Source organism: Medicago truncatula, chromosome 2, assembly GCF_003473485.1.
Source record: "Medicago truncatula cultivar Jemalong A17 chromosome 2, MtrunA17r5.0-ANR, whole genome shotgun sequence".
Lineage (NCBI taxonomy): Eukaryota > Viridiplantae > Streptophyta > Magnoliopsida > Fabales > Fabaceae > Medicago > Medicago truncatula.
In genome coordinates, this window is record NC_053043.1 from 397,928 (window position 1) to 423,507 (window position 25,580).

Sequence of the window (25,580 nt, forward strand, 5' to 3'; positions counted from 1 at the left end):
AAAAAAGAAAGAAAGGAAGAAACGGAAGTTTGGTGGGTGCTGCGATTAGCGATGGTGTTTGGGTGGTGGTGGAAGAGAAGGACAAAACAAAACACATATTTCCTTTCTTGATTGATTGATTGATTATTAGGTCAAACAAAACGAAAGAAAATCATTACCCGATGCAAGGTGTGGTGGTGCTCAACACACAATCTTACTGCAGAACTGTCCTTCAACCTTCTTCTTTCACCAGAAAGGTGGTAGTTGGTTTCATTTCTATCTTCTTGTTTTTTCTTTTTCTCTTTTCTCGTTCTAATATACTTACTTTATTCGTTGTTGCAGGGCACGATGTTTTTTGGTACCAATCTTCCTTTTAGGTCAACTAGTAACAACCACCTTCTGCCGCCTCCTTCCCTCTGCTTTCATAAACCTCCATTTGGTTAGTTATTTGATTTTTTATAATCAATTCTACTCCAGACCAACCAAACATTTCAGAATCAATTTGCTCACCTCTATAATCCATATATACACTAATTAAGTTGTTTTCATTAGCTATCTTATACAATTATGAAAATAATCTGAAAATAACTTATTTAATAATCTCATTATTTGTTTTCATAATTTCTCTCTAAACAGTCTCACAAAACTTATAACAATGGATATACTCATATAAGTAAATCCAAACAGTCCCTTTATCTTTTTTTAGAGGAATAGTTTATACATAAGCACCTACAAGCTTGTTACTAAACTGCTGTTTATCTATACAATTTTGTATGTACATGAATGTAAGTAAGCATGGCACTGGAGGCTTAATTCCAAATTCAACTTCACTATTTCTTTCTTTTTGCATTTTCATTAGTATAACAACTCAGTTTCGGAAATTGGGAGTTGGCACCTAACATGTGATCTTCATTATTATGTTTGTACAGCTATAAAGGCCGTTGCCATTCCAAATCCAGCTGTGGAATTGCCATTAACTGCTGAAAATGTAGAAACTGTGTTGGATGAAATTCGGCCGTATCTCATATCAGACGGTGGAAATGTCGCTCTACATGAAATCGATGGAAATGTTGTACGGTTGAAGTTACAGGGTGCTTGTGGGTCGTGTCCGAGTTCTGTTATGACAATGAAAATGGGCATTGAGCGTCGATTAATGGAAAAGATCCCTGAAATAGTCGCAGTCGAACCGGTAACTGATGAAGAAACTGGTCTCGAGCTAAATGATGAAAATATAGAGAAGGTTAGTTATGTGTAACATTGCATATACTAAACTGCTTATTCAACATGTGTCACACTCCTTATTTGAATGTTCATTATGTTGTTGTTTCTTAAGAAAATTTATAGCATATTTTAGGCTTTCTCTAATGACAACACATGTACAAGTATTTACATAAGCTTTAAGAGGGAAACAACACATCATAAAGTACATGAAAATTGAAGCATATAGTACTTAGGCGGACTTGACAAATTAACAAAATCATCAAAGTGAATGAAAAAAATATAGCATCTGCTTGATTGTATTTTTATTTTATTTTTTTGCTTTTGAAAACACTTGTGGTGTATAATATAATAAAGGCCTGATAAATCTGTTTTCAGATCACTTTTATTTAAAGAGACATGTAACTCGCCTTTATTTTATCATTTTATGAATATCTTGAAAAAGATAATAGAGCATTAGATATGTTTTCGAATTGGTATATATAAGAATGAAGTAATTTTTTTGCATTTTTTTTGTCTTTACAACTTAAATATTATAGGATTTCACAAGCCAAATTTACCTGTATATCGTTTAAGCCTACCAGCTAGATTCAGAGGAGGCATTGCAATCATACTGGGAGCATAAAATCAGATTTAGAAACCAGAATGGCAGAAGTACCATGTTTTGTGGGTTAGAGTGACAAAGGAGGATTATTTAGTTTGAAGCTCTAAAACATAATCAACTGTTATGCCAATAATAGGATTAAATTTCTGCCTCTTGACTTCTATTCATAATAGAAAGGGGATGAGTAATTGATGAGAGATCAATGCCTTTTACAAAATAGAAGCAGAGACTAATGCAATTTTCCCCAAGAGAAAATGAAAAAAGAGAACAAAAACAACCTGGGTCCTGGAGGTGTTCCTGTTTTTCTGTTCTGAAAAATAGAATCAAGTTTTAAATTCAGCTATTTACAAAACGTCTCTTGAAACAAGGTTTCTTTAAAACCCAAAAACAATTTTTAAAAACTAATATTTTTTATGAAGGGTCGGCTTAATGACCCAACCCTATGATTTATAAAAATTATGTCTACCATATGTCTTGATAGCAATATAACACTCACCAATAGAAGGTGAGTGTGGCATAATTACCCAACCGGCCCTTTAAAAAAAATTAACACACCTGTAGTTGAAGTTTTTGGGAGTTCTTTGAAAAAACAACATAGATGATCTGATAATTGACTTCAAAGGAAAAAGAAGAATTGATGAATGATAAGTTTTGCAATATGTGCAAATTACTATACAATTTTATGACAATCATAGAAGACAAATCATTTGTCAAATTCAAACCATTTGGGATGAAGTTACACATTTTCTGTCATAGAATTTCTTAAAAGTATTTTGTTATATAAGTTTACTAAAAATTTACATTGATCAAGAGTTTCCATGTAAGAAGTAGCCAGTTTTATACAATAGAAAGTAAATGTCTAGCCTTATAACTGTTGCTGTTACTCAATTCTGTACACTGTCTATTTGGTGGTATGGGATTTTAGGTTGAGTACTAGCTGTCAGTATGTAGCTTAAAGTCTTCAACTTCAATATCAAGCCCATGCGTTTCATTAAAAGAAAAATGCTTTGTTTGTGTACGTTGGTTAGAATTCAAAAGTTCTGCGTTTTTCTGTATGTGTAGGATTATGGTTATTGAGTCTGGTCTAAAAGATCAGAGTAAGCTTAATATTGACACAAGAAATGGGACAAGAATGTAGTCTTCTGTTCTATCTTTTCAAGTCATTATTATATAAAGATTATCATCGTTATCAGCTAGTTTATAAAGAGCGCATATTTATGTATATTTATCTGAAACATTTGCAGAGTTTAATATGTAGAGACTGTTTCAGGTTCTAGAGGAATTAAGGCCGTACCTGGTAGGGGCAGCTGGTGGAACTCTTGAATTGGTAGCAATTGAGGAGCCAATAGTAAAGGTCCGAATCACAGGTCCAGCTGCCGGTGTCATGACTGTGCGTGTTGCTGTTACACAAAAATTGCGAGAAAAAATACCTGCCATAGCAGCAGTTCAGCTGCTATGATATTTTGGTACACAAAGTGAGAAGATAAGTAATGACATTCTTGTAATTTTTCATGAACGCCAATGGGAATGAAGTATGACATGTGATGTATAGTAAATTCAATATTATAATGTTTTCACAGAGTGGAAGAAGCCTTCCATTATTATTACAGTCAAAGTCAAACTAATGTTTATTGTGTATCTGTAGCTCCATTATTTTGAAATCGTGATTCATAGAATGGCTACATGTTTATCCTGACTATAATAGTATAATGTCAAAAATCAAACATGTATCTTGATTTGCTTGATATAAGTTAGCTATATTTTCTAAACTCCATAATGTTGTCACTAGTGGAAAGAGCTTAACGTTATCAAGTGGCTGAACAAGTACGGTTTGAATATGGATGCTATGTTTGAATTGGAGTGTCAAAACTATTTGTGGCAGTTCGTGAGGTTATTGCCAGTACGGGGTTTAAAGGACGAGGTTGTTTGTATATCTGAAGCTTATATTGTAGAGAGGAAAAACATCAATTATCTGTGAGGCAATAAAATGTTGCAGGGATCCCAAATTCTATTAGTGGTGGATTATTTGATAACACTTATACCACATTGGTGACTGTTGATGAGAAATGTCAGTTGAGGACCAGACATTTTAGATTCTTTGATAGTAGAATAATCTATCTTTTGACTAAGGATGCTTGGTTGATGATATGCTCTACACGCTGGTTATTGCCATCGATGAAGAGATTGTTGACTTGATGTGGTATTGTTGTGGAATGTGTGTATGCCTAACTTTATTCTGTGCTACATTGGAAGTATGAATTATAGTATTGAATCCTTTGTGTTGCTGATATGAGTTGAATCTAAGTTGTGGGACACTATTGAGTTGGGAGTGTCGAATGTAATGTTGTTACTAAGTTGTTCTCTCACTCGTGTCTCAACTCTCAATCACTCGCAGCCAATATTGCCCCGTAGAGCAAAAAGGATGAACACCAATGTTGATACCACCATTAAATTTACTGAAATGTTTGTTCACTCGAACTCAAATTAGTATTTTCCATCTACTATAAACTTTCTCATTCTCACATGTCTCATTTGACATATTTATCCCAAACTACTTGTCATCATTATTATATAATATCAATAAATCACTCATTACTTTTATATTAATGCGTTACACTTATTGATTAAAATAGTTGCAAATATATGGCTGAAAAATAATAAATGAAGTGCAAGAATACCGTAAAAAAAAATTAAGTGCAAGGATGCTTTGCTCTTAATATATTATTAGGTATTCAATGAATGTAAAAATTAGTTTTTTTTTGCTTATAAATGTGATCTGATGGAGTATTTTACACTAACAATTAGTATAAACAATCATTTTCTAAAGTAATGTATATATCTCGAATGAAATACCATTATGTGAGATGGATGAGTAACAATTAAACCTTCTAACCTCCTTAAAAAAAAATTAAACCTTCTAACCATAGTCACGCATTATTTGTAAAAAGGGTTTTGCAATTTGATGTTTGTTATTATTATTTATTTCTTTACATGGTTCTATTGATCTCTATTATATTATTTCTCGTCTAATCTAATGGTGTTTTCACATTTGTTTATCTTCATTTTATCATTATCAATGAGTCATTTGTCTTCTTCACAGGATATGATGATGATTATATTGTCGTATGAAGTAGTCGTTAACATCAAAGTGTTGGTCTGACAATAGTTCTTTGCAAGACAATATCAATTTTGTTTATGTATTTTGAATGAACATGATATCCTTTAAAATATATGGTGTGATAGGGGTGTTGGTTGTTTTGTGGTTTGACGTGTTTTGAGGTTTCGATCATATAAAAGGATTAGGTAGATCCTTTTTTTAAGAAAAAGATGAATTTTATTTCATAATAGTTTTAACCGTACAAACCTATTTATGTAATATTGACATTATCACTAATTTGTACCAACAAAAAATGAATATAATTTCTATTTTTAATTTTTTTTTGGTACAAATAATTAATTTCTATTTTGTTACTTTGCAAACATAATTAGCCTGTGGCTCGGAACAAAGAGCTAGTTGAGAGTGATACGTACAATAGAATAGAAAGTAGAAACACACCAAACGTCTTCCTCCTGCGCTGCCGTACCTCACCCCACCGTCCTCCACTGTTCATAAAACCATGGAGGCTCTGAAGGAACTCCTTCCGGAACCAAAATCATCTACAGCAACATACTATCACCATAGCTACGATCCTTGGTTTAAGCAACTGTTCACCACAACCAAAGAGGAGAACCAATTGTACCACCGTATCTGAAACGATCCGGTTGAGGATTTCGGTGAAGGTGGAGCTTTCCCGGAAATCCACGTGATACAGTATCCACTTGATATGGAAAGGAATGAGAATTCGAAGAGATTCTTACGGTTACGGTTGATGTTCATGGTAATGTTGCGTATGATGCTATGAGAATGCGAAGAAATTTGTATATACCCAGCACAAGGATTTGATACCAATGATTTTGAAGAATGATGAAATGGTGGAGGAAACGAAGATTGCGGCACTTGAGAAGATTGTTAATGTGAGGCTTAGTGCGTCAATGTTCCCAATCATAATTAGGATTCTAAGTATATAAAGTACAAACCTTCACAACAGAATGCGGCGTTTAATTCTGGTTGAGATGTCTGTTGATCCGTTTGAGCCACCAAAATTTAAACAAAAGAAAATTCTTTTGAAGGAGAAGGAAAGGAAAGAGCAGGACTCAGAAAGCGCGTTCGGAGAGAATTAGTCATGTGGCTCCTCCGGTTGCTTCGGAAAAGGAGGGAAGGTTATATGCTAAGGATGTTGGCATGGGAAAGAAGTGCAAGATTACTAGAGATAAGGATCGTGATATAAGTGAGAAGGTTGCTCTTGGTATGTCTTATACTAAACAAGGCACACAGGTCATGCATGATGAAAAGCTATTAAACCAGGATAATGAAGCTTATGGAGGTGCAGATGAGCAGCTGGAGAAGACTGACAAAGGATTTACCGGGGCTTCTGAAAGGGCACCTCTCACTCCGAGGGATAGGCCAGTAGAGTTTGAGAGTGACGAAGCTGATCCATTTGGTCTTGATCAATTCTTGACCGAGGTCAAGAAGGGTAAGAAGGCCATGGAAAGCTAGTGCTATATCTTCAATGCGAGAGATAGTTCTGATGGAGATCGGTCCAAAAGGCATGCTTATGTGATTGTGGTATACCGATATCAGGTGACACAACTGTGTATCAAGGTGAAAATCTTAATCTCGTAGTGAAAAGGCGCAAAAAGGAAAGTCTTGATAAGAAGTGTAACAAGGGTGGTCAATTACTGGTTAGTGAATCGACTAGTGTTCCACTATTGGCTCCTGAAAGTTGTATTGGTATGAAGACTAACATTTATCCTCAACATACATCTGGAGTTGAGCCTCGCCGTAATAAATTAACCGATGAAACTAATGATATTGTACATGTTGAGCCCATTCCAACAAATGATGGTAATGCTGATAAAGTTCAGCATATGAATAATGAATCTCAACCCAAACAAAAGGAACCAAATGTTGCATCTTTAAATGGCTCACAAAAGCCAGTTGCCAATGATAAAGCTTTAGTTTATACTGTCTTTGATTGTGGAGCAGAGTTATCAAGTGACAGTGATGTGTATTACAATGAAAAGATTGATCTTACAGCGAAAAAGGATGAATTCCTGAGCTCCCAGCACGCTTTTGGTCAAGATTTGCCAGCAATGATTGAATCAAGAGGACGAAACCTTTGCAGTAAGTGCAATGAATCTGGCCAATTACTGGTTTGTAAAACTACTACTTACTCGTTGATGGTGCATATAAACTACCTGGGTGATTCTGCTCAGTTGGCAAAGGAAAACTTTCTCTGCCCATTTTTGTGAATATTCTCACATTATTTCAGAATGTCTTGAAGCCAAGAAAATATCTTCTCCGGCGAGGAAAGAATTAGCTATCTTCGTTGGTAAGGGTATTAACATTTTATTTTAACATTTTATGAATATCTTGAATAAGATGACAAATCATCGATATATGTTTTGCAATGGTATAGATAAGAATGAAATCAATCATATTGCAATTTATTTCTCGTTACGACTTAATAAAATAAGACTTCACAAGTCAAATTAGTTCAGTCAGTCTTTACTTGTATATCGCTTCCTGCCAGCTAGGTTCATAGGAAGCAACCTGGAGATCTTGCAATCATACTAGGAGCATAAAATCAGATTTAGAAACCAAAATTACAGAAGTACATGTTATGCCATTTCTGAGATTAAATTTTTGTCTCATGACTTCTTTTATAAAAGAAAACAGAAATTGAACTCACCTCCACTATGGTATGCTTAAATAGCATGCATGGCTCTTCTATATTTTAAAGGGTTGATAATGTTTTTCACCCCTGTAATATATGTCATTTCCGGTCTTTGCCCCTATAAAATTTTCGGCACCCTCGTAAAACACCCCTTAATAGGCCATTCAAAAACCAAAATTTCTTGAAAAAAAATTCTGAAAATGGCCTATTAGGGGTGTTTTCTGTAAAATAAAAATTTTACGAGGGTGCAAATCAAACCGAAAATTTTATAGGGGCAAAGACCGGAAATGACATATATTACAGGGATGAAAAACACTGTTAACCCTATTTTAAATGAACATTCGCCATCCTTTTTCGTTGATGTGCATCATAAACGGCCTACTGTTCTTAAGTTGACATATGATTTGCATAATGAACAATTTGTTTTATTTGGAGATAATCGTGACATTAAGTCAGTTTTATGAAATAATGAAGAAACGTTCATTAGGTTTTTTACTTGGTTTCATGCAAATCATCAATACGAAGAGGGTTAATACTTGACATATGTTGAATTTCCAACAAGATTTAATATGTGAAGGACGGGAAACAATGACAACCATGTAAACCAGTATATTGTATTTGTATTCCATGCAACCTTTTTGAATGGTTAATAGTATCCAAGACACTTTAATCAGAGGCAGTGGTGAAAATAGTGACAGCAAGGTAAACATTAATGAAGGGACTCACCAAGGTTATGCGAGACCTCAAGACTCAAAGTTCCCTTTATACTAAATTTACTTTAATTTATGCTGATCTATAACTTAAATATAATCTAATTTTGTGGGAGATGTATTTTTTTGGTATAAATTAAGTTTCAATTTAATTTAAATAACATTTTTATTATTATTGATCACTACCCTAATTTCTTGTGCTTAACACATGTATCAAAATCTTTAAAAAAAATGGCCATAGGGCGTTCATTAACATTTTCGTTATGGTTTTTTTTTTTAATAACATTTTTTAGTAATGAATTAAATAAAGAAAAGGACAAATTTATATGGTAAAATTAGAGAATTGGCATCAGAATGGGCGGGGGAAGTAAAATGACTAAATTACCCTGTGAATGAGTTTAAGAAGAAGAGTTCTGAAATAAAGAACGCAATTCGAAACCCTGACTGATGGAATCTGAATCATCACTTGTTCTTCCATGGCATTGGGTGATTGAAGCCCTAGCTGGTTTCAAAGAAATCACCTTACCCACTTTACAAGCTTTGATTGATGCTTCCCTTTTAACGCATCATGATTTTTCTGAAACTACCAAAGATTTGATTGCTTTGAAGTGTTTGGAGGAACTTTACCCTTCTTCTTCTTCTTCAACAACAACATTGGAGGAACTTGATTCTTCGCTTTCATCCCAAGACGTTCTTCTTCAAATATTGCATCAGGTAAGTAACTATAACATTTTCAATCATCTTCTTTTTATGTTTTCAATATTAAAATAATATTTTCTTGTCCATTAGGTATCGTTATCAAATCTAAGAACTTCTGGACCGGAGCTTTTCAAATGGGATGTTAACAGATTTATCGCGCACAAACGAGCCGACAATGTCAAATGTCAGTTAGAGAAGGTGATTAGACTGTCCTTTTCTATTTTTTTCCTTTTTGAGAAATATGAAAATAAATAAATAATTGAACATTCACCTGTTTTCTCATTTTGCTGAATAGCTGAAAGAATCAATACTGGACGGTACTCTACCACTTAATGATCACTTAAAAGAAAGGAGTGGCTTATTCCAAACGAATCGGGCTCATACTGGCAAATGCTATGGGTACTCCACTTACGCACAAGACAGTGGAGAAAAAGAGAATTCAGTGTCTTTAATACCAGAGGATAATAATTGCTTATCTTCTAAGAGGAATAGGGTTTACTCAGCTAATGAACATGAACCTGATTTGCATCTTAAAGGTTCAAATCTTTCTCAGAAGACAGTTAGCAGTGATAAATCTCAAGACGATACATCTGTGTATCAATGTGAAAATCTTAATCTCGTGATGAAAAGGCGCAAAAAGGATAGTCATGATAAGAAGTTTAACAAGGGCAGTCAATTACTGGTTAGTGAAGCTACTAGTGTTCCACTATTGGTTCCTGAAAGTTGTATTGGCATGCTGACTAACATTTATCCTCGGCATACATCTGGAGTTGAGCCTTGCCGTAACAAATTAATAGATGAAGCTAATGATACTGTACATGTTGAGCCCATTCCAACAAACGATGATGGTAATGCAGATAAAGTTCAGCATATGACTGATGAATCTCAACCCAAACAAAAGGAACCAAATGTTGCATCTTTAAAGGGCTCGCAAAAGCCAGCTGCTAGTGATAAAGCTGTAGTTGATACTGTCAATGATTGTGGAGCAGAGTTATCAAGTGACAGTGATGTGTATTACAATGAAAAGATTGATCTTACAGCGATAAAGGCTGAATTCCTGAGTTCCCAGCATGCTTCCGGTCAAGATTTGCCAGCAATGACTGAATCAAGAGGACAAAACCTCTGCAGTAAATGCAATGAAGCTGGCCAATTACTGGTTTGTACTACTTGCCCATTGATGCTGCATAAAAACTGCCTGGGTGATTCTGCTCAGTTGGAAGCAAAGGGAAACTTTCTCTGCCCATTTTGTAAATATTCTCACGCTATTTCAGAATATCTTGAAGCCAAGAAAATATCTTCTTCGGCAAGGAAAGAATTAGCTATCTTCAATAGTAAGGGTATTAATATTTTATTCTAACTTTTTATGAATATAGATCATGGATATATGTTTTGAAATGGTATAGATTAGAATGAAGTCAATCATATTGCAATTTCTTGTTAGAACTTAATACAATAAGACTTAACAAGTCAAATTGGTTCAACCAGTCTTTACTTGTATATCGCTTAAGCCTGCCAGCTAGGTTCAGAGGAAGCAACATGGAGATCTTGCAATCATTCTGGGAGCATAAAATCAGATTTAGAAACCAAAATTACAGAAGTACATGTTATGCTATTTCTGAGATTAAATTTCTGTCTCATGACTTCTTTATAAAAGAAAAGCAGAAATTGAACTCACCATCATATTTTTGATGAAATCGCACATACCTCTCATCAGTTCTGTTTAAATGACACATGCGCTCTCTTTATTTTTTCATAAGAGGCGTGCAATTGAGGAGAGGTAAATGTCCTTTACAAAATAGAGGTGGTGAATGTGTCAATTTAGGTATACCTTGGTGGGGGTGAGTGCAATTTTTCCCCCTAGAAAAATTGAAAAAAGAGAACAAAAACAACTTGGAATTGTTCTGGTTTTTCTGTTCTAAAAAATACATATCAAATATCAGTCATATACAAAAATCCTCTTGAAACAAGTTTCTTTTTAAAACCCAAAAACAATTTTTAAATACTATTACCAAACACAACCATGATTGATGTTTCTTGATGAATGATAAAAATTTCTAGGTGTGCTGATTACTAGGACATAATTTTATGACAGCCATAGAAGACATATCATTTGTGAAATTTCTAACCATTCTAATTACTATACAGTTTTACAATGCTATCGGGACAAGCCGTTATTGAATCTCTGACCATTTGGGATAAAGTGACACATAGTTTTTTTAAAAGTATTCTGTTTTTCCATGCAAGAAATAGCCAGTATTATAGGACAGAAAGCAAATCTCTAGCCTTTTAACTTGTTTCTGTTTCTAAATTCAGCACACAGTTTACTTGGTGGTATGGGATTTCAGGTTGAGTACTAGCTGTCACCATGAAGCTTAAACCTCAATTTCAAGCCCTACGATACAGTAAAAGAGAGATGGTTTGTCCCATTATGTGGCTAAACTTTGAATGTTCTGCATTTTTTTACGTATAGGATATGGTTATTGAATCCGGTCTAAAAGATCAAATGAGCTTTGATATTGACACAAGAAATGGGACAAGGATGGAGTCTTTCTGTTATGTCTTATCAAATCATTATTATATCAATTAACATTGTTATCAGCTGGTTTAATTACTATTGCCGTTGCCATTGGAATTGCAGAACCTGATTAAATAAGCTTAATTTTGACACAATAAATGGGACAAGAATGGAGTCTTTCTATTCTGTGTTATCAAATCATTGTTACATCAATTAACATCATTATCAGCTGGTTTAATTACTATTGTCATTGTGAATTGCAGTACCTTTTCACTTGTGTTAAAGAGTATATGTTATGTTATATTAATCTGAAACGTTTGCAGAGTTTAATATGCAATAACTGTTTCAGGTTCTATAGAAAATTAGGCCTTACCTGGTTGGGGCGGCTGATGGATCTCTTGAATTGGTAGTCACTGGGGAGCCAATTGTAAAGGTATGAATCACAGGTCCAGCTGCTGGTGTCATAACTGTTCGTGTTGCTGGTACACAAAAATTGCGAGAAAAAGTATCTGCCATAGCAGTTCAGCTGTTATGATATTTTGGTACGAACACTATTTTGAAGATAAATATATGACATTCTTAGAGTTTTTCTTGAACACTATTGGGAATGAAATGTGATGTATAGTAAATTCAGTATTATAATGCTTCCACACAGTAGAAGAAGGCTTCCATTATTATTACAGTCATATTACTGTTTAGAAGAAGGCTTCCATTATTATTACAGTCAAGTTACTGTTTATTGTCTGTGTCTGTATTATAATATTAAAATCGTGATGTTTTTAGTATGGCTACCTGTTTTGCATTGATTGAATTTAATATCACAAATCAAACATGTATCTTGATTTTCTTCATATAAGTCACCTAGATTCTCTGATTTTAGTATGGCTACCTGTTTTGTATTGATTTTCTTGATTTTCACAAATGAACAGAACTTCGATGTTAAAACTGTATCGAAATGAGATGAGTTCGAACTGATGGAGTGTCGAAGCTATTTGTGAAATTTGCGCTAATACGAGGTTTGAAGGACAAGGTTGTTTGTATGTTGGAGCTTATTTGTACTTGTGTTAAGGTAGCGAAGAAAGTTATCTATTATCTGGGTGGTAAGAGCAGAATTAGGCAATTTAACATGTAGGGTCACAGTTCAAACTACCTTACGATATGATATTTCTTTATATTTGTCTGCTAAGGACATTGAACATATTGCCACTAACATCAGATCTCTTTTAGGTATACTAGTCAAGGAGAGGTATCTATCAATTATGTTAATAGTAAGAAAGAGTGCCTCTGTCTGCAATTCAAGACGATAATGTACTTTAACCAACCAGTCCACATTCAAATTATTAATAGCATCTTCTGTTTCCATGTCAACATCATGATTCTCTGGCTCAAATGTCAAAGATCCGGCGAACAGGCTACGAAAATGCATTACAGTTTAGAAATTCACCAAGAAAAATCAGGGTGGGGGATAGAGCGTTTTGTAGTCAGCTTGTATAATTGGTGTAACTTATCAAGATATTCAGCTTTTGCCATATTATTAATAGTATCATCTGCACCCATGTTAACAGTCTGATCCTTGGGCTCAAATAAGAGTTGGCGAGAAATCTGTAAGGAAATAAAAATACATGGTTCTCCTAACCTTGGTTGAGAGTTGAGACGATGACTTGATTGATATCAGTTTTGACAAAATCAAGAGAAGACGAATATGCGCGTCTTAAAATACTCATTTTCATTTTTTCTTGTTTTTATCAAGTGACACTAATCAAATCACTCTTCCAACCGTTAGAGTTTTAGTTAATTTGCAAGTAATGTAGACAGTAAAACAAAATAGTTAACTTTGTAAGTAATGTACAACGCCTTCGTCATAATTAGCTGGCACTTCTAATTCTGGTACCAGGTTCTGCAAACGAAGAGGACCATTCATTTCAAACCTGATTCATACATAAATATTAAGTTTGAGTGCATTGATAAATAAAGACAGCAAAGAACTGCAGCTGGTGCTTTTGCCAATAGTTTTGCATGAAAGTTTTTGCAAGCAACAAATAAGCTTGGTTAATTGTTTCTTTCCCTGCAAGAAAAGTACTACAAGAAACTTGATTGCGAAAAGAAAATTACAGAACCTTGTGATGGGTCGTGAAATCTGGTTCCCCTCAAGATTACCGCTATCTCCAATAACTTGATGGCCGCCTCTTTCTGCCTTCTGCTTTCTCTTATCTCTCCCTGCAAGAAACATGAAAGCATACATAGTAACATGGAAGATAAATAAAATCAGAATTTTAAGAAATCATTGGTTGAAAATCAAAGAGAAAGAAATATTTGATGTTTGGTTTAGTTGAGTCTGAAAGATAAATTCATCTTCTGCTCTAAAGGATTCTATTTCAATAAATTTGCAAATAATTTAATAAGCTCGTTTAATCCAAACACGACCAATTGTTCTTCAATTTTCACTTGATTGTATATGACTTTAAACTAAAAGAAAATAAAATACCTATAGAGGAGCCCTCAAATAAGAAAATTAAATCTTTTAAAAACCACAAAACCCAAATAAGTCTTGCTGTGTATGTTCAAGCAACCTCCTAATCTCTCTTTTTCGATTCAACATCATTGCTAGCACGAGCAATCACCGCTATTCTGGAATAATAGCTACTAATATTCCTCAATGGTCGATGTTATATACAAGTATTGGCACATTCAGTTACTCCAAAATTTGTGCCTGTGATATATAATAGCTACTAATTTTGTTATACATGTGCCTGGTTACAATTAGCTGTAAGCAAACTATATATTAACCAAATACTAGCAAGCTATAATATATTAACTAGGAATTAATTATATTTTGATATCTAACATGACCTTCATGAGAATCTAATTTATATGACATCGTATTTAAATTCTTTTAGAATAACTAGTGTGATTCCCATATATATGTAAGTTTTTACAAATTAAAACCACAGTCATGGTGAAAATTAAACTTGAAGTGTTTTAGAAGCATATTTTTCATCCAGTATTGTCATTTTAATTTAATTATTACTATTTTTTAATCCAAAATTGAATTATGTATAACTCAACACAAAGTACATTTTTTTAACATAAAGTACAAAATATAGTATAATAATAATGATAATAAAATTTTTTTGGATCCAAAGTAATCTGTAGATGTTTTTAATTAAAATAGGGTGGAAAAGAAATTCTCAATTTATTTTTGATCTAAAATGGGCCTAACACAAGCCAGCTTTTTAACCATATTCGATTGTTATTAGGGTTTCAGGATTATAAGTATCAAACATGTTTGATGTTTGTTCAGCACAAAACATGGGAACGAACGATGATGTCTGAGCAGCCCAAAGACAGGTTGAGCAGTTTACCAGATGAGATCATTTGCCACATTCTCTCCAAGAGATGGAACATTCGTCCCCTATGGCCTTTCGTTCCCGTTATAGACTTCAGCGTTTCAACCATATTTTTTCCTCCATTTTTCTTGAGCGAGAACTCGTTGGTTTTCATTCCATCAACAGTTTCTTCCTCGACATTGAATACAATTCATTTCAAATTCCTCAACAAATGGTTCAACTATATATGCTGTTAATGTATCTCTCTATTCATGCTATCAATACTTGGGAGCCTAGACGAGCTCACTTTCCTACCAACATTCTGCGTTGTACAACCCTTGTTAATCTCAAGCTTTGTCACTTATCTGTGGACACAAATTTTCCTTTTACATTGCCCTCACTTAAAACACTTCTAGCTGGATGTCCAGCTCTTAGAGATCTTCAAGCATCTCATTTATACTTCGGCGAATCTGTTCCTTTTGATTTTCAACAATTTGAAAGCTCAAGCTTAAAAATGTTGAATAGAGCAGATATATTACCCTCTATTATTGCTATTTTCCGATGAAAGCACTTTCAAATGTGGAGGGGATGCGCATACAACTATGGAAGGTTCGTGTTTGATTATGATGCATGCCCATAGAATGGAATGAAAAAGAGCAATGTGATTATCATTTGTATTTTTATTTTGTTTTGCTTGAATGGATAGTGCTTTGTTTATTTTTTAAAAATTTGTTTTGAATGCATGCCACCATTTTGTTTTTATCACAAATAGAATGTTTGTAATATTTGCACGGATATGAGTTTTTAATACATGTCCTATTTGATAACTTTTCATTCTTTTTCAATTAGCACCAATATGAGCATGTTGTGCTATTGTCACTGAGCTAACAATTGCTTCATATCATTCCTGTGAATTTACTGTCGTTGGTATAAAAATTTGGAATTTGTGATGATGGGGATTTCAGTTTGAAGTTTATGTTTTTGAGTAATTTAAATTGTGTATGAATGTAGTGGTTCTTTCGTCTGGCCCGATATGCTTAGAATATCTAGTTGCATTGCATAATACCCAGTTTTTCTTAGTTATGTAGAACCCGTGAATAGGAAATTTCTTCTTAATTGTAAAGGGTGGTGTAGTAGGCATATGCAGACAAGCTTTTGGTTTTTTGGTCATTTTTGAAATGTGGATGAAGGATCCTTAAGACAAATAACAAACATGTTCAAGAATGTAGACATAAGTGCATGTTTTGAACAATCATTTTAATTAGGTCTGTTTGGTTGGAATGGAATTGAGGGCAAAGATTATTATAAGTTTAATTCATTTTGTTTTGGAGAGATGAGGGGAAGGAAGAAGAGTCAAACTTCTCCTAAGCTAATCTTAGCTCCCCTCCAAAATGGTGGATTTGGAGAGAGTATGCATACTTGTCTCTCGAATCAAATACAAAACATTTCAAAATCTCTCCGCTCTCTTCCCTTCCCTTCCATTGAGCCAAGCAAGATCTTTAGAGTGAATATGATTTATATCAACCATCAGTCACCATGTTTAAACACATAAAATGAGAAGGAAACAATGGTTGGTGATATTTTTTTCTTGCATTCATCGTAAACATTTCTTGGGGCTCTGAAATTTTTTTTTTTTTTTTTTAATCTGCTTTACCATTATTCGTAGCCTCTGAACTCAATCCTACATTGGTTACTTCGAAACAGTTTTCACTTAGCTAGTTTTAAATTTTTAAATTATACAATATGATTATCAAAATCTAACGTTCTATTTTGACCCAAAAAAATTAAAATTTAAATAAATTTAGATTTCTACTCAATTAGTCTCTCCCGGTGAAAAATATCCCTAGTGTCTCTCCCAGTCCAAATTATTCTTTAGGTATTTGATATATATGGTTCTTCCTCAGCTTAATAATTTACAAATTACATTGATTGTCTACTTCTTTTTATGGTTGATTTCACTGTTTATGTTCATTAAGCTCTCCCTTTTACTTGTTGATTGTTGTCTTTACTCTTGAGTAATTTGTTGAGTGCCCTTTACTTTCTTCCAATTTTGGAATAGATAAGGTTTTGGGGTTAGATGTAAGGAATTTTACATCAATCTTTTGCAGGAAGAGAAAGGACAAAGGAATAATAACATTATCTCATTCGCATAAAATCTTGAGAACTGATACGTACACACCCCTACGTGGCATATACCACTCTACACCTCCCACCTGCCAATAAAATAGTGACAGCTCAAACAAACAAAAAACAAAAAATAAAGAAAAAAAAATTGAAACGTTCCCCTCAGTCTCTCTCTTCCTTCCCCCTTTTTCCTTTCTCCTTTCTCCCTCTGTCGTTCTCCCTTTTTCGAACTCCTCCACCGGCCACACCTACCCTCCGCCACCAACCCACTTCTTTTCCGGCGACGGCTATGTAAACAACTATCTCCCGTCCTTTCGTTTCTGATCTGGTATCTCCACCGTCGCCGTCTTCATTTTTGTCAACTTCGTTGCCTCCGTCCTCCTCTCACCGGTCCTCTTCTGTCGCCTCCCTCAGCAACTTGCCGTGTCTTCATCACCGTCGCCATTCACGGTGTCACCGTCGCCGTGAGTTTCAAATTTAAACGGTGGTGGTAGGAAGAAGGGGAGTGGTTGTGGCAAGGCTGTTGTTGTGGTAGGAAGAAAAGAGAGAAACACGTGAAAGAGGGGAAGGATGAATCAAGGAAAAAATAATAAAATGTGTGAAATTACTATAATGCCCATGCCACATGGAGGGTGTACATGGAAGTGTGTCTATGTATCTTTTTTCTAAAATCTTATACTAATGAGTATTTTGTAATATATTATTTAAGTATTAGGTACAAAATCTCTTCAACGCTTGGCAGTTGCTACTTTCTGTCAAGGTTATCAGTAACTTATGATACATGTGAGTTGTATCTCGGTTTGATTACTAAATTGAAAATGGTCGAGATGAATCTCTCTCTATTGTGTAAAGAGAGATTTATTATAAAACTTTAACTGAACTATTTGAACTTATGTCCAATAACTAGTTCGAGTTAGGATCTTCTCCAATTATTATTCTCTTTATTTCTTTCATTTAAAGAGATAAAAATTCACCCAATACTATGATTGTGTCGAAAATGTATGAACTTGAATAATTTCACCCAGAGCCTCTGAAGCAGGCACTATATATATATAACGTATTTTTTGTTCAGCATTAAAAACAACACAATCAACATTGCATTTAACTTGTCCTTGTGTTGGCTTTATCCACACCAAATTGTCATTGTCATTTGTGAGCTTGATCGGTCTCGTGATTCAAGTTTTTCTTTCTTGCCCGCTGCCAAGCTGTCCTTTTCCACCACTCTAACTATCCTCAAATTCATAAGGTAGCCTTCCCACAAGCATTGATTTCTATACACACAAAAATGGTTGATAAGGTCATATAAAACACGTGAGTTTGATGTCCACGTGAGCTTGACTCGGTTGGCAAGGATATGCATTGTTATATGCAAGGGTCGGAGTTCGAACCCCGACACCCCATTTATTCAGCTTGAAAAAAGTGAATTTTCGCCGCTAAACTACTTACAAAAAAAAAAAAAAAAAACCATTGCATACCTTGAAAAAAGCTTCTCCACATCTCTTCCAATAAGCACTATCACCAAAGAGCAAGGTTGGAAGCAGTTTATATGGAGCAAACGAGACCCTCCTAGTCGACTCCACAGTCGGAAAAGCATGAAGCGTGAAAGGATGAAATGTTTAAGAGTCGATTAAGCATCTTTTAAAATTTTACTATCCAAAAGAAAATTAGCAAAAGGATAAAATATTTAAAATGATTTTTTTTAGAAGCTATTTAATCCAATTTCTCATTTGAAAGTTTTTCATATAAAAAAATTATCTTAAATAATTATAACAAAAAGATGTGAAATACTTTAAAAATACTCACTACGTTTTTTTTAAAGTGTCATTTTGGAATAGTAACATCAAATTAAGGAATTTGACTTTTGAATCTTTTCCTAGTATACCCTCATTTTAATCACCAATAAATCCTTATTTTTTCGCACATACTTTTCTTTTTCAATAATTTAATGAGTTATCTTTCTCTCATAACAAACAATTGTTACTCTATTTTTCTCCAACAAAATTCTATTTTTTTACACACTATTTATCTTTCTCCAATAACAAACAAATGTCAATAATCTAGATATTGTGCATATTTTTTTAATAATTGTAAAGGAAAATAAAATTTATTCCAACTTTACATTGACCAAAAGTTTAAAAAAAATTCCTCCAACTCCATTAATCAAAATTAAAGTTTCAAGTATGGTTTCAACCAATACTAGATCACACTCTATGACATATATCCCCTTTACTAGATTTAAATATGTTTGAAGACAACATCAATATTCATGGAATCATTATTATAATTATAGGTAACAAAATTTTGTTTAATTGAAGATAACAAAAAACATATTTTGTTTAAAAAATAACAAACTTTAATTTTTTAAATATATAGTATTAATTAGTTTTATTGAAAAAGGTAAGAGAATCGGGAAAGAGTATAATTGATAAATTGTATCCATAAAATATCAAAACGACGGTTAAATAGAAATGATTAATTCGTAGTCAAACAACACTTAAAAAGATGAATGAGGACGGTAATTTAAAAAAAAAAAAAGTTGTAACAAACAAAAATATCAATTATAAACAATATACAAATTATTTCAACTTCCATCATCTTTCAAAAAAAACTTCCATCATATGATTACCAACAAAATTACTTCTACACTACATTTAAATAAACAAATAAATATTAACAAAAGAAAAATAAAGAAATAAATAATATTACGTAATTGTATTCAATTGGTTAATGAACTCCACCAAAGATGAATGGTGGTTAATAAGTGAAACAATTACTTACTTTATAACCCAATTCGGCTGTTTTTATTTATTTTTTTAAACGGCAAAAACCCTATTTTGACAAAACTAAGAAACGGCAAACCCTAGTTTGTTGTTCCTATTTTATTTCTTATAAAAGCGAATGCTTTCAGTTCACTGCCGCTGTGAAGAACCGACGTAACAGTATGTCTGAGCACAACATGTCGATGGCGGTAGATAGGATTGGAAGTTTACCAGACGAGATTCTGATTCACATTCTCTCTTTTGTTCCCACCAAACAAGCCTTTGTCACATCCATTCTTTCAAAGAGATGGACTCATCTATGGTGTTTTGTTCCCAATCTTGACTTCAGTGACACGAAACTTAAAAATGGCGAAGACAGTTCCCGCTTCAGCAACTTTGTCAACACCGTTTTTCACTCGCAAGATTGCTTTGGTTCTCATGCCATCAACAGTTTCATCCTCGACATTGATCACTTTTTCTCTGGACTTCTCCCTTGTGGAACTTACTATATCAACGGATGGGTAGACATTTTGGTTGAACGCAAAGTTCAATATCTCAATCTCTATCTTCATGCTCCCGTTAATTGGGAAGAAACAATACCCCCTACGTTGCCTACTGCTATATTTACTAGTACAACCCTTGTTGTTCTCAAGCTATGTTGGTTCTTTATGGGTGTGGATTTTCCTTTTCCTTTTACTTTTCCCTCACTCAAAACCCTACATTTGAAAGACTTCTACTTCCATCAACAATCTGATTTTTTTATGCTTCTAGATGGATGTCCAGTTCTTCAAGATCTTCAACTGTCTAATATAAACCGGGGCCATTTCGATTTCGCTTCTTTACTGTATTTAAGCAGCTCAAGATTAAAAAATTTGAACAGAGCAGATATTATCGATTGTCATTGCATTTTTCCGATGAAATCGCTTTCAAATTTGGAGTTTCTACGTATACAACTATTGGAGGTTTGTTTCGTTATTATTGTTAGGCAAATGTTAACTTGTGCCTTCAAAGGGCATATGTTAAGGAACTCGTTATAGAAATAAACTTATCAAAAGTCGTGCAGTCAACTTCTCAAAAGTTAAATTACGATGTTTTGAATGCAAAGTTGCTTATTTTAGGTTCCTTAACATGTGCCCTTAGGGCACAAGTTAACATGACCCTTATTATTATTATCAAATATTATGGTGCCTGCCAATGGAATGAAAATTTTATTTTTGGCGATTTTGCTTTATTTCTCATACTTTGTCTTTTATATAATTTAGTATGATCAGCCTAATGACTTCCCTACATTCCATAATTTGATCCATTTGGTGATCAACTACGACGGGGATATAGTTGTACAAGTGCTCCACCATTGCCCTAAGCTTCAAAATCTTGAACTTTATCGGGTTTGTTTGTTAAATTTAAGAATCATATTTGATTTATCTTTTCTTGACATACCTTTATTATGTATTGTTTTATTTTATCTGTATTATTATATTAACAGAAGTTACAAGGCTGTAATTGGGAGGATGAGTTCATTGAAGAAGATGATCAAGAAAATTGGGTGGATTCCGAATTTGTTCCACCTTGCTTTTCGTTAAACCTTACAACTTGCACTATTCGGGACTTCGCATTTGCAGGCCTACAACATTGTCACATTATGTTAGCAAAATTTATTCTAAAGAATGCAAGAGTTTTACGAACTATGACTATCTTGTGCAACAAGAAACAGTCTAAAGTAGAAAGACTATTATCCTCATGTCCAAGGGCTTCTACAACATGTCAACTTTCAATTTATTGATATGAAAGTAGTGGTAGTTTCTTTATTCTGTCTTTTGCTTCAATATCTTCTACCAAGAAATTGTTGGATTTGGTCGTTTGATGCACTACGTGTTGTTATAAAGGTCATTGTAAACTTTCACCTTATGCTATGTTGATTTTAATTTGTTTTGAACGATAGTGTTTGAAATTTTATTTTTTTTATATTTTGCTTGATTGGGTAGTTCTTTCTTTATATTTCTTTAATTTGTTCTGAATGCATGTGACTAAACCATTATGTTTTTATCACAACCAGGAAGTTATTAATATTAGCACCAATATGAGTTTTGAATGCATGTCTTATTTGAGAACTTTTTTTAATTTAGCACAAATATGAGCATGTTGTGTGTTGTTGTCATTGAGGTAACAATTGATTCATATCGTTTCTGTGAGTTTACTGTTGTTGGAACAGAAATTTGGAATTTGTGATTATTGGGTTTCAGTTTGAAGTTATGTTTTTGAGTAATTTGAAATGACAGTATGCTTAGAATATCTATTGAAATGTGTATGAATCTATTGTTAGAAAGAATTTTCATGAAATGTGTATAGTGTTCTTCAATAGAAGTCAACCGAACTAAACGAAGCATTGATTGATCCAACCCTGATGATGATTGAGCATATGGAAAATTTAGGAATCTCAAAATGGGGTTATTTTTTCTTCTAAGATGAGATTGTAGAGGCCATCAAAGTCATCTCTATTGCTAAAAAATTAGGAGGTTCGTGCTGGTACTTTGAATGGTTTTCAAACCCTCTTCTTTATTTAATTTCTTAAGTAGGATTGTTGTTTCCTTACCATGCAAGTACCCCTTATAGGTTAAGTACTCTGTGTAATTTTCTAATAAATTTTGATGTTAAAAAATATATATTTGAAGTCAAAAGAAGGAGGAAATCAAACCCCACTAAAACTATAGGTGACCAAATAAGAAAACCATAAAACTAAACATCAGCGTTACAACAAATCAAAAGAAGGAGGAAATCAAACCCCACTAAAAAACACATCCGGTACAACCAAAAAATAAAATCGGCTTTACTTAAAAGTCAGAATTTATAGTATTTGACTATGATTATAGTCTTAAATATATTGTTAAATCAACTTTTATATAAACACATCCAAACATAAATCATTTTACATAACTTTTATCCAAAATCAATGTATTTCACAGAAAAACAATAAAAATTACTCAACCCAAAAGCTTCACTTCCAAAGCAATCAAAAAGTGTGTTTTTATCTTACCATTCTCAGCATCACATACTATACTAGAAATTGAAAAAATAAATAAAATCAAAGATAAAGGTGTGGGGTGAATCTTCCTTCCAGTTTAGGGTATGTTTGCAGAATTGACATGTGCTCCATTCCATTCAACGGTCTCAGACACATGTACACTTGAACTTCTTCATGTTCATAGTACTATTAATTAAGACACCTACACCCAACTGTTTTGTCTCATTCCTTCAAGTTCAACAACTACGTACTTTTGTCCCAACATGCAGAACATGGTCTATATTAGTGTGTGTGAGTGAGAGTTTTCATTTCAGTCTTAAACTAACTCACAATATTTCACATTTCATTTCATTACTATAAAGTAAACATTGAAAACCTCTATTCATTATTTCTCTCCACTCAACAATTAATACACACATTCAAACCTCTCTTCATTTTCTCTCTACTCAACGAAACAGCCATTAATTATGCCACCAAAAGTGGGAAGACCAAGGAATCAGAAAAGGAAGAACTTGGATGAAGAACATGTAAATATTTCATCCACTCATTTCTTGTTTCCAAATGCATGCTTATGTAATAATGTATACATGCATGTTAATTTTTGTTTCTTATACTTGTATGCATATATGCATGATATGAAATGAGATTGTCCTTGCAGCATTGTATCATTTGTGTGATTATAATGATTTTACAGTTTAATGGTTATACTCTAACAAGGTAAAATAATTTTATATTATGGTCAAACCAGAAACCCCTAATCTGCTATGTCATATAACTCATTCCAAAATAACTCTGTGATTTGGCAAAATACAAGATACTGGTTGGATGTCTTACACTGTCGGTGCATCTTTTATTTTCTCTTGATTTTAAAGGAGACGTTTATATTGGGAAAAAAACATGAACTTGATGAAATAACATGATTTTAAAGTTTATAAAAAAAAAAAAATAACAACTTTTTTTGGTTAACCGGTTGAAAATTAACATCTTTATGTGCAGGAAGAAAGTGTGAAACGAAAATTTCTTAAATATTGTACAACATGAACAAACTATATGTTAACTTTCAATACAACACTTTTGGTTGTCTATCTCAAAGCAAAACATCTTGATCTTCATCAATGTATATGCTTAGTACTCAATATCCATTTCACTATTGTGAATGTCAGTAGTATACAAACAGGATGTACAATGACATGTTTCTTAGGTTTCTCTAAAAAAAAAATATATATATGTTTGTGTTGTTGTCTGTTTAATCCTAACTTTCAACTTGTTGCCTTGTCTATATATTCAGTCCACGTCTTGGAAGTGCCCTGTCTATGTCAAAAGGGATTCAATTCTGAATTCCAAGATGATTATCGATCGCCGCCAGTCCTTGAGATCCTCCAAAAGGCTTAGTGAAACTGGAAAAACATCCCTGCCAATATCCTCAAGAGAACAGTCTTCTGCTTCTGATGGCAACCAACAACCTGATGATCGATCCAACACTATCAATTCTGTATGGAATAACATCCATTTTATCTTAGTTTTTTAGTGCAATATAATGTTCTGCCAAAATTCATCAAAATCTATGAGTTATAGTTTTATATCATTGTAGAGAGAGTAACTATATGCATATATGGAATTTTTAATATGAGATTTGGTGCAGGCATATCAAGTTCAAGGAGCAGGTTTTGATCAAGTACAATCCTGTTCAAGATACCTAGTAGCAGTTTCTCATCCTCTCACACTGGAACCAGATTTGGGACATGATGCTGAAAATGTGGAAAATTCAATGGTAGCTATACCAGTGAAGGTGGAGGAACTAGGTGAGGCTGAAATGTCATTGTCCAATGGTTCAAATCAAATGGCTGAACAAAATAATTTTGAAACAGAAAGTGACCCTCTTGAGCAGGAGGCATTGGCAGGGGAAATTCAAGCCTCGAAAAAGTTTGATGAAATAAGTAATAAGAATACTAGGAAGTGTATTTCAAGGGCTGGATGTTCATCCCCGTCCTTTAGCCTCAAACTAACTGCAATGGCGGAAGAGGAAGATGATGATGAGCTTGATTCCGAAATACAAAGCCGGCCTAAGGACAATATTAAAGAATATCAAATAAAGTCGGAACATATGCCGGTATTAAGAAAAATCATCGGCAAGCATGGAGATATTGTGAAGAACTGCACGACAAAGTTTGTGAAGTTCCGTTCATTGTTCTTGGAGGCAATTTGTGAAATCATAGCAGAGTTGGACAAAAAGAATGCTAGTATTGCTAACATCTCAAGCAAAAACCTGGAAAAGAAGATTGACGTCGTGAGTTATATAAAAAACCAGAACGTGGATGTTGAATGGCTTCACAGCAGGCTAACTGAGATACTTGAGGCAAGGCGAATTCTTAAGCAGACTTGCAAGCTGATACAGGAAACAGACAGCGTTAGGATGGTGACTGAAGCTGCTGAAAGAGATTTGAACAAATGGGAAGCAAGGAAGGAGGAACTGACAGAGAAGGTTAAAGAAATATTTCATGAATTGAAAGAAGCAACTGATAAGGAAGCTGATTGCAAAGAAAGATTGGTTAGAGCGCACAATGAGTCTACCAAGATATCTCAAATAGTCAAAGATGCCAAATCTAAAGTCAGACGATTTCTTGACTGCTCACTTATTGATGATTTGCTTTAGTATGTTGCAATTTCATCTCCTTTTCTTCTTGTTTCATACTACTGGTTTATGATTTCTCTTTCTCAGTGCACTTAGAACTGTTATGATTTTAAGACTATGTTGTTTCCCGACTCATGCATGACTTGAACACTTACTTGTGGAAATTTGGTCGTAAATGTGTAAGATTATAACAAAGTATTTATGCATGGTGATTT

At 33.8% G+C, this 25,580-nt stretch overlaps 5 protein-coding genes, 1 non-coding gene and 1 pseudogene across 11 annotated transcripts; 5 read left to right on the forward strand and 2 right to left on the reverse strand.

Annotated features, from left to right (window-relative positions):
- The first annotated feature begins 41 nt into the window (after positions 1–41).
- Positions 42–3,531, forward strand: LOC11421154 (nifU-like protein 2, chloroplastic). Its single transcript, XM_003592886.4, has 4 exons — positions 42–236; positions 322–418; positions 909–1,219; positions 3,072–3,531. Exons 1-4 carry the CDS (start codon positions 162–164, stop codon positions 3,258–3,260), a joined length of 672 nt encoding a protein of 223 aa, XP_003592934.2. The 5' UTR covers positions 42–161; the 3' UTR covers positions 3,261–3,531.
- Positions 2,216–2,341, reverse strand: LOC112419626 (U11 spliceosomal RNA). Its single transcript, XR_003009751.1, has one exon. It is a non-coding gene; the product is annotated as a U11 spliceosomal RNA (small nuclear RNA).
- A 1,785-nt stretch (positions 3,532–5,316) lies between the features above and the next one.
- LOC25485880 (SNW/SKI-interacting protein A-like) lies at positions 5,317–6,409 on the forward strand (annotated as a pseudogene).
- Positions 6,410–8,663: 2,254 nt separating this feature from the next.
- Positions 8,664–13,064, forward strand: LOC11421590 (uncharacterized). 6 transcript variants are annotated; one of them, XR_003008969.2, is made up of 6 exons: positions 8,666–9,002; positions 9,078–9,185; positions 9,283–10,324; positions 11,852–12,044; positions 12,432–12,630; positions 12,730–13,064. XR_003008969.2 is itself a non-coding variant. In XM_013606928.3 (4 exons), exons 1-4 carry the CDS (start codon positions 8,736–8,738, stop codon positions 11,866–11,868), a joined length of 1,428 nt encoding a protein of 475 aa, XP_013462382.1. In that variant the 5' UTR covers positions 8,665–8,735; the 3' UTR covers positions 11,869–12,344. The 6 variants fall into 6 exon arrangements, 2 of the variants coding, with proteins under 2 accessions (XP_013462382.1, XP_013462383.1); XR_003008970.2 differs by lacking the exons at positions 12,432–12,630; positions 12,730–13,064 and adding an exon at positions 11,333–11,403 and having other exon boundaries at positions 8,664–9,002; positions 11,852–12,344; XR_003008971.2 differs by lacking the exons at positions 12,432–12,630; positions 12,730–13,064 and adding an exon at positions 11,333–11,403 and having other exon boundaries at positions 8,664–9,002; positions 9,283–10,318; positions 11,852–12,344.
- LOC11433852 (G2/mitotic-specific cyclin-2) lies at positions 11,872–14,958 on the reverse strand. Its single transcript, XM_024776383.1, has 6 exons — positions 14,865–14,958; positions 13,620–13,719; positions 13,352–13,430; positions 13,007–13,104; positions 12,736–12,914; positions 11,872–11,981 (listed from the first exon to the last, which is right to left on the reverse strand). The coding sequence occupies exons 1-6, from the start codon at positions 14,956–14,958 to the stop codon at positions 11,872–11,874; spliced, it is 660 nt and encodes a 219-aa protein (XP_024632151.1).
- A 4,956-nt stretch (positions 14,959–19,914) lies between these two features.
- On the forward strand, positions 19,915–21,494 carry LOC11430332 (F-box/LRR-repeat protein At4g14103). The gene is made up of 3 exons (XM_003592895.4): positions 19,915–20,673; positions 20,974–21,099; positions 21,198–21,494. Exons 1-3 carry the CDS (start codon positions 19,915–19,917, stop codon positions 21,492–21,494), a joined length of 1,182 nt encoding a protein of 393 aa, XP_003592943.4.
- A 1,542-nt stretch (positions 21,495–23,036) lies between these two features.
- Positions 23,037–25,386, forward strand: LOC112419265 (uncharacterized). The gene is made up of 3 exons (XM_039830260.1): positions 23,037–23,260; positions 24,022–24,225; positions 24,376–25,386. The coding sequence occupies exons 1-3, from the start codon at positions 23,201–23,203 to the stop codon at positions 25,384–25,386; spliced, it is 1,275 nt and encodes a 424-aa protein (XP_039686194.1). The 5' UTR covers positions 23,037–23,200.
- The last annotated feature ends 194 nt before the right edge of the window (positions 25,387–25,580 follow it).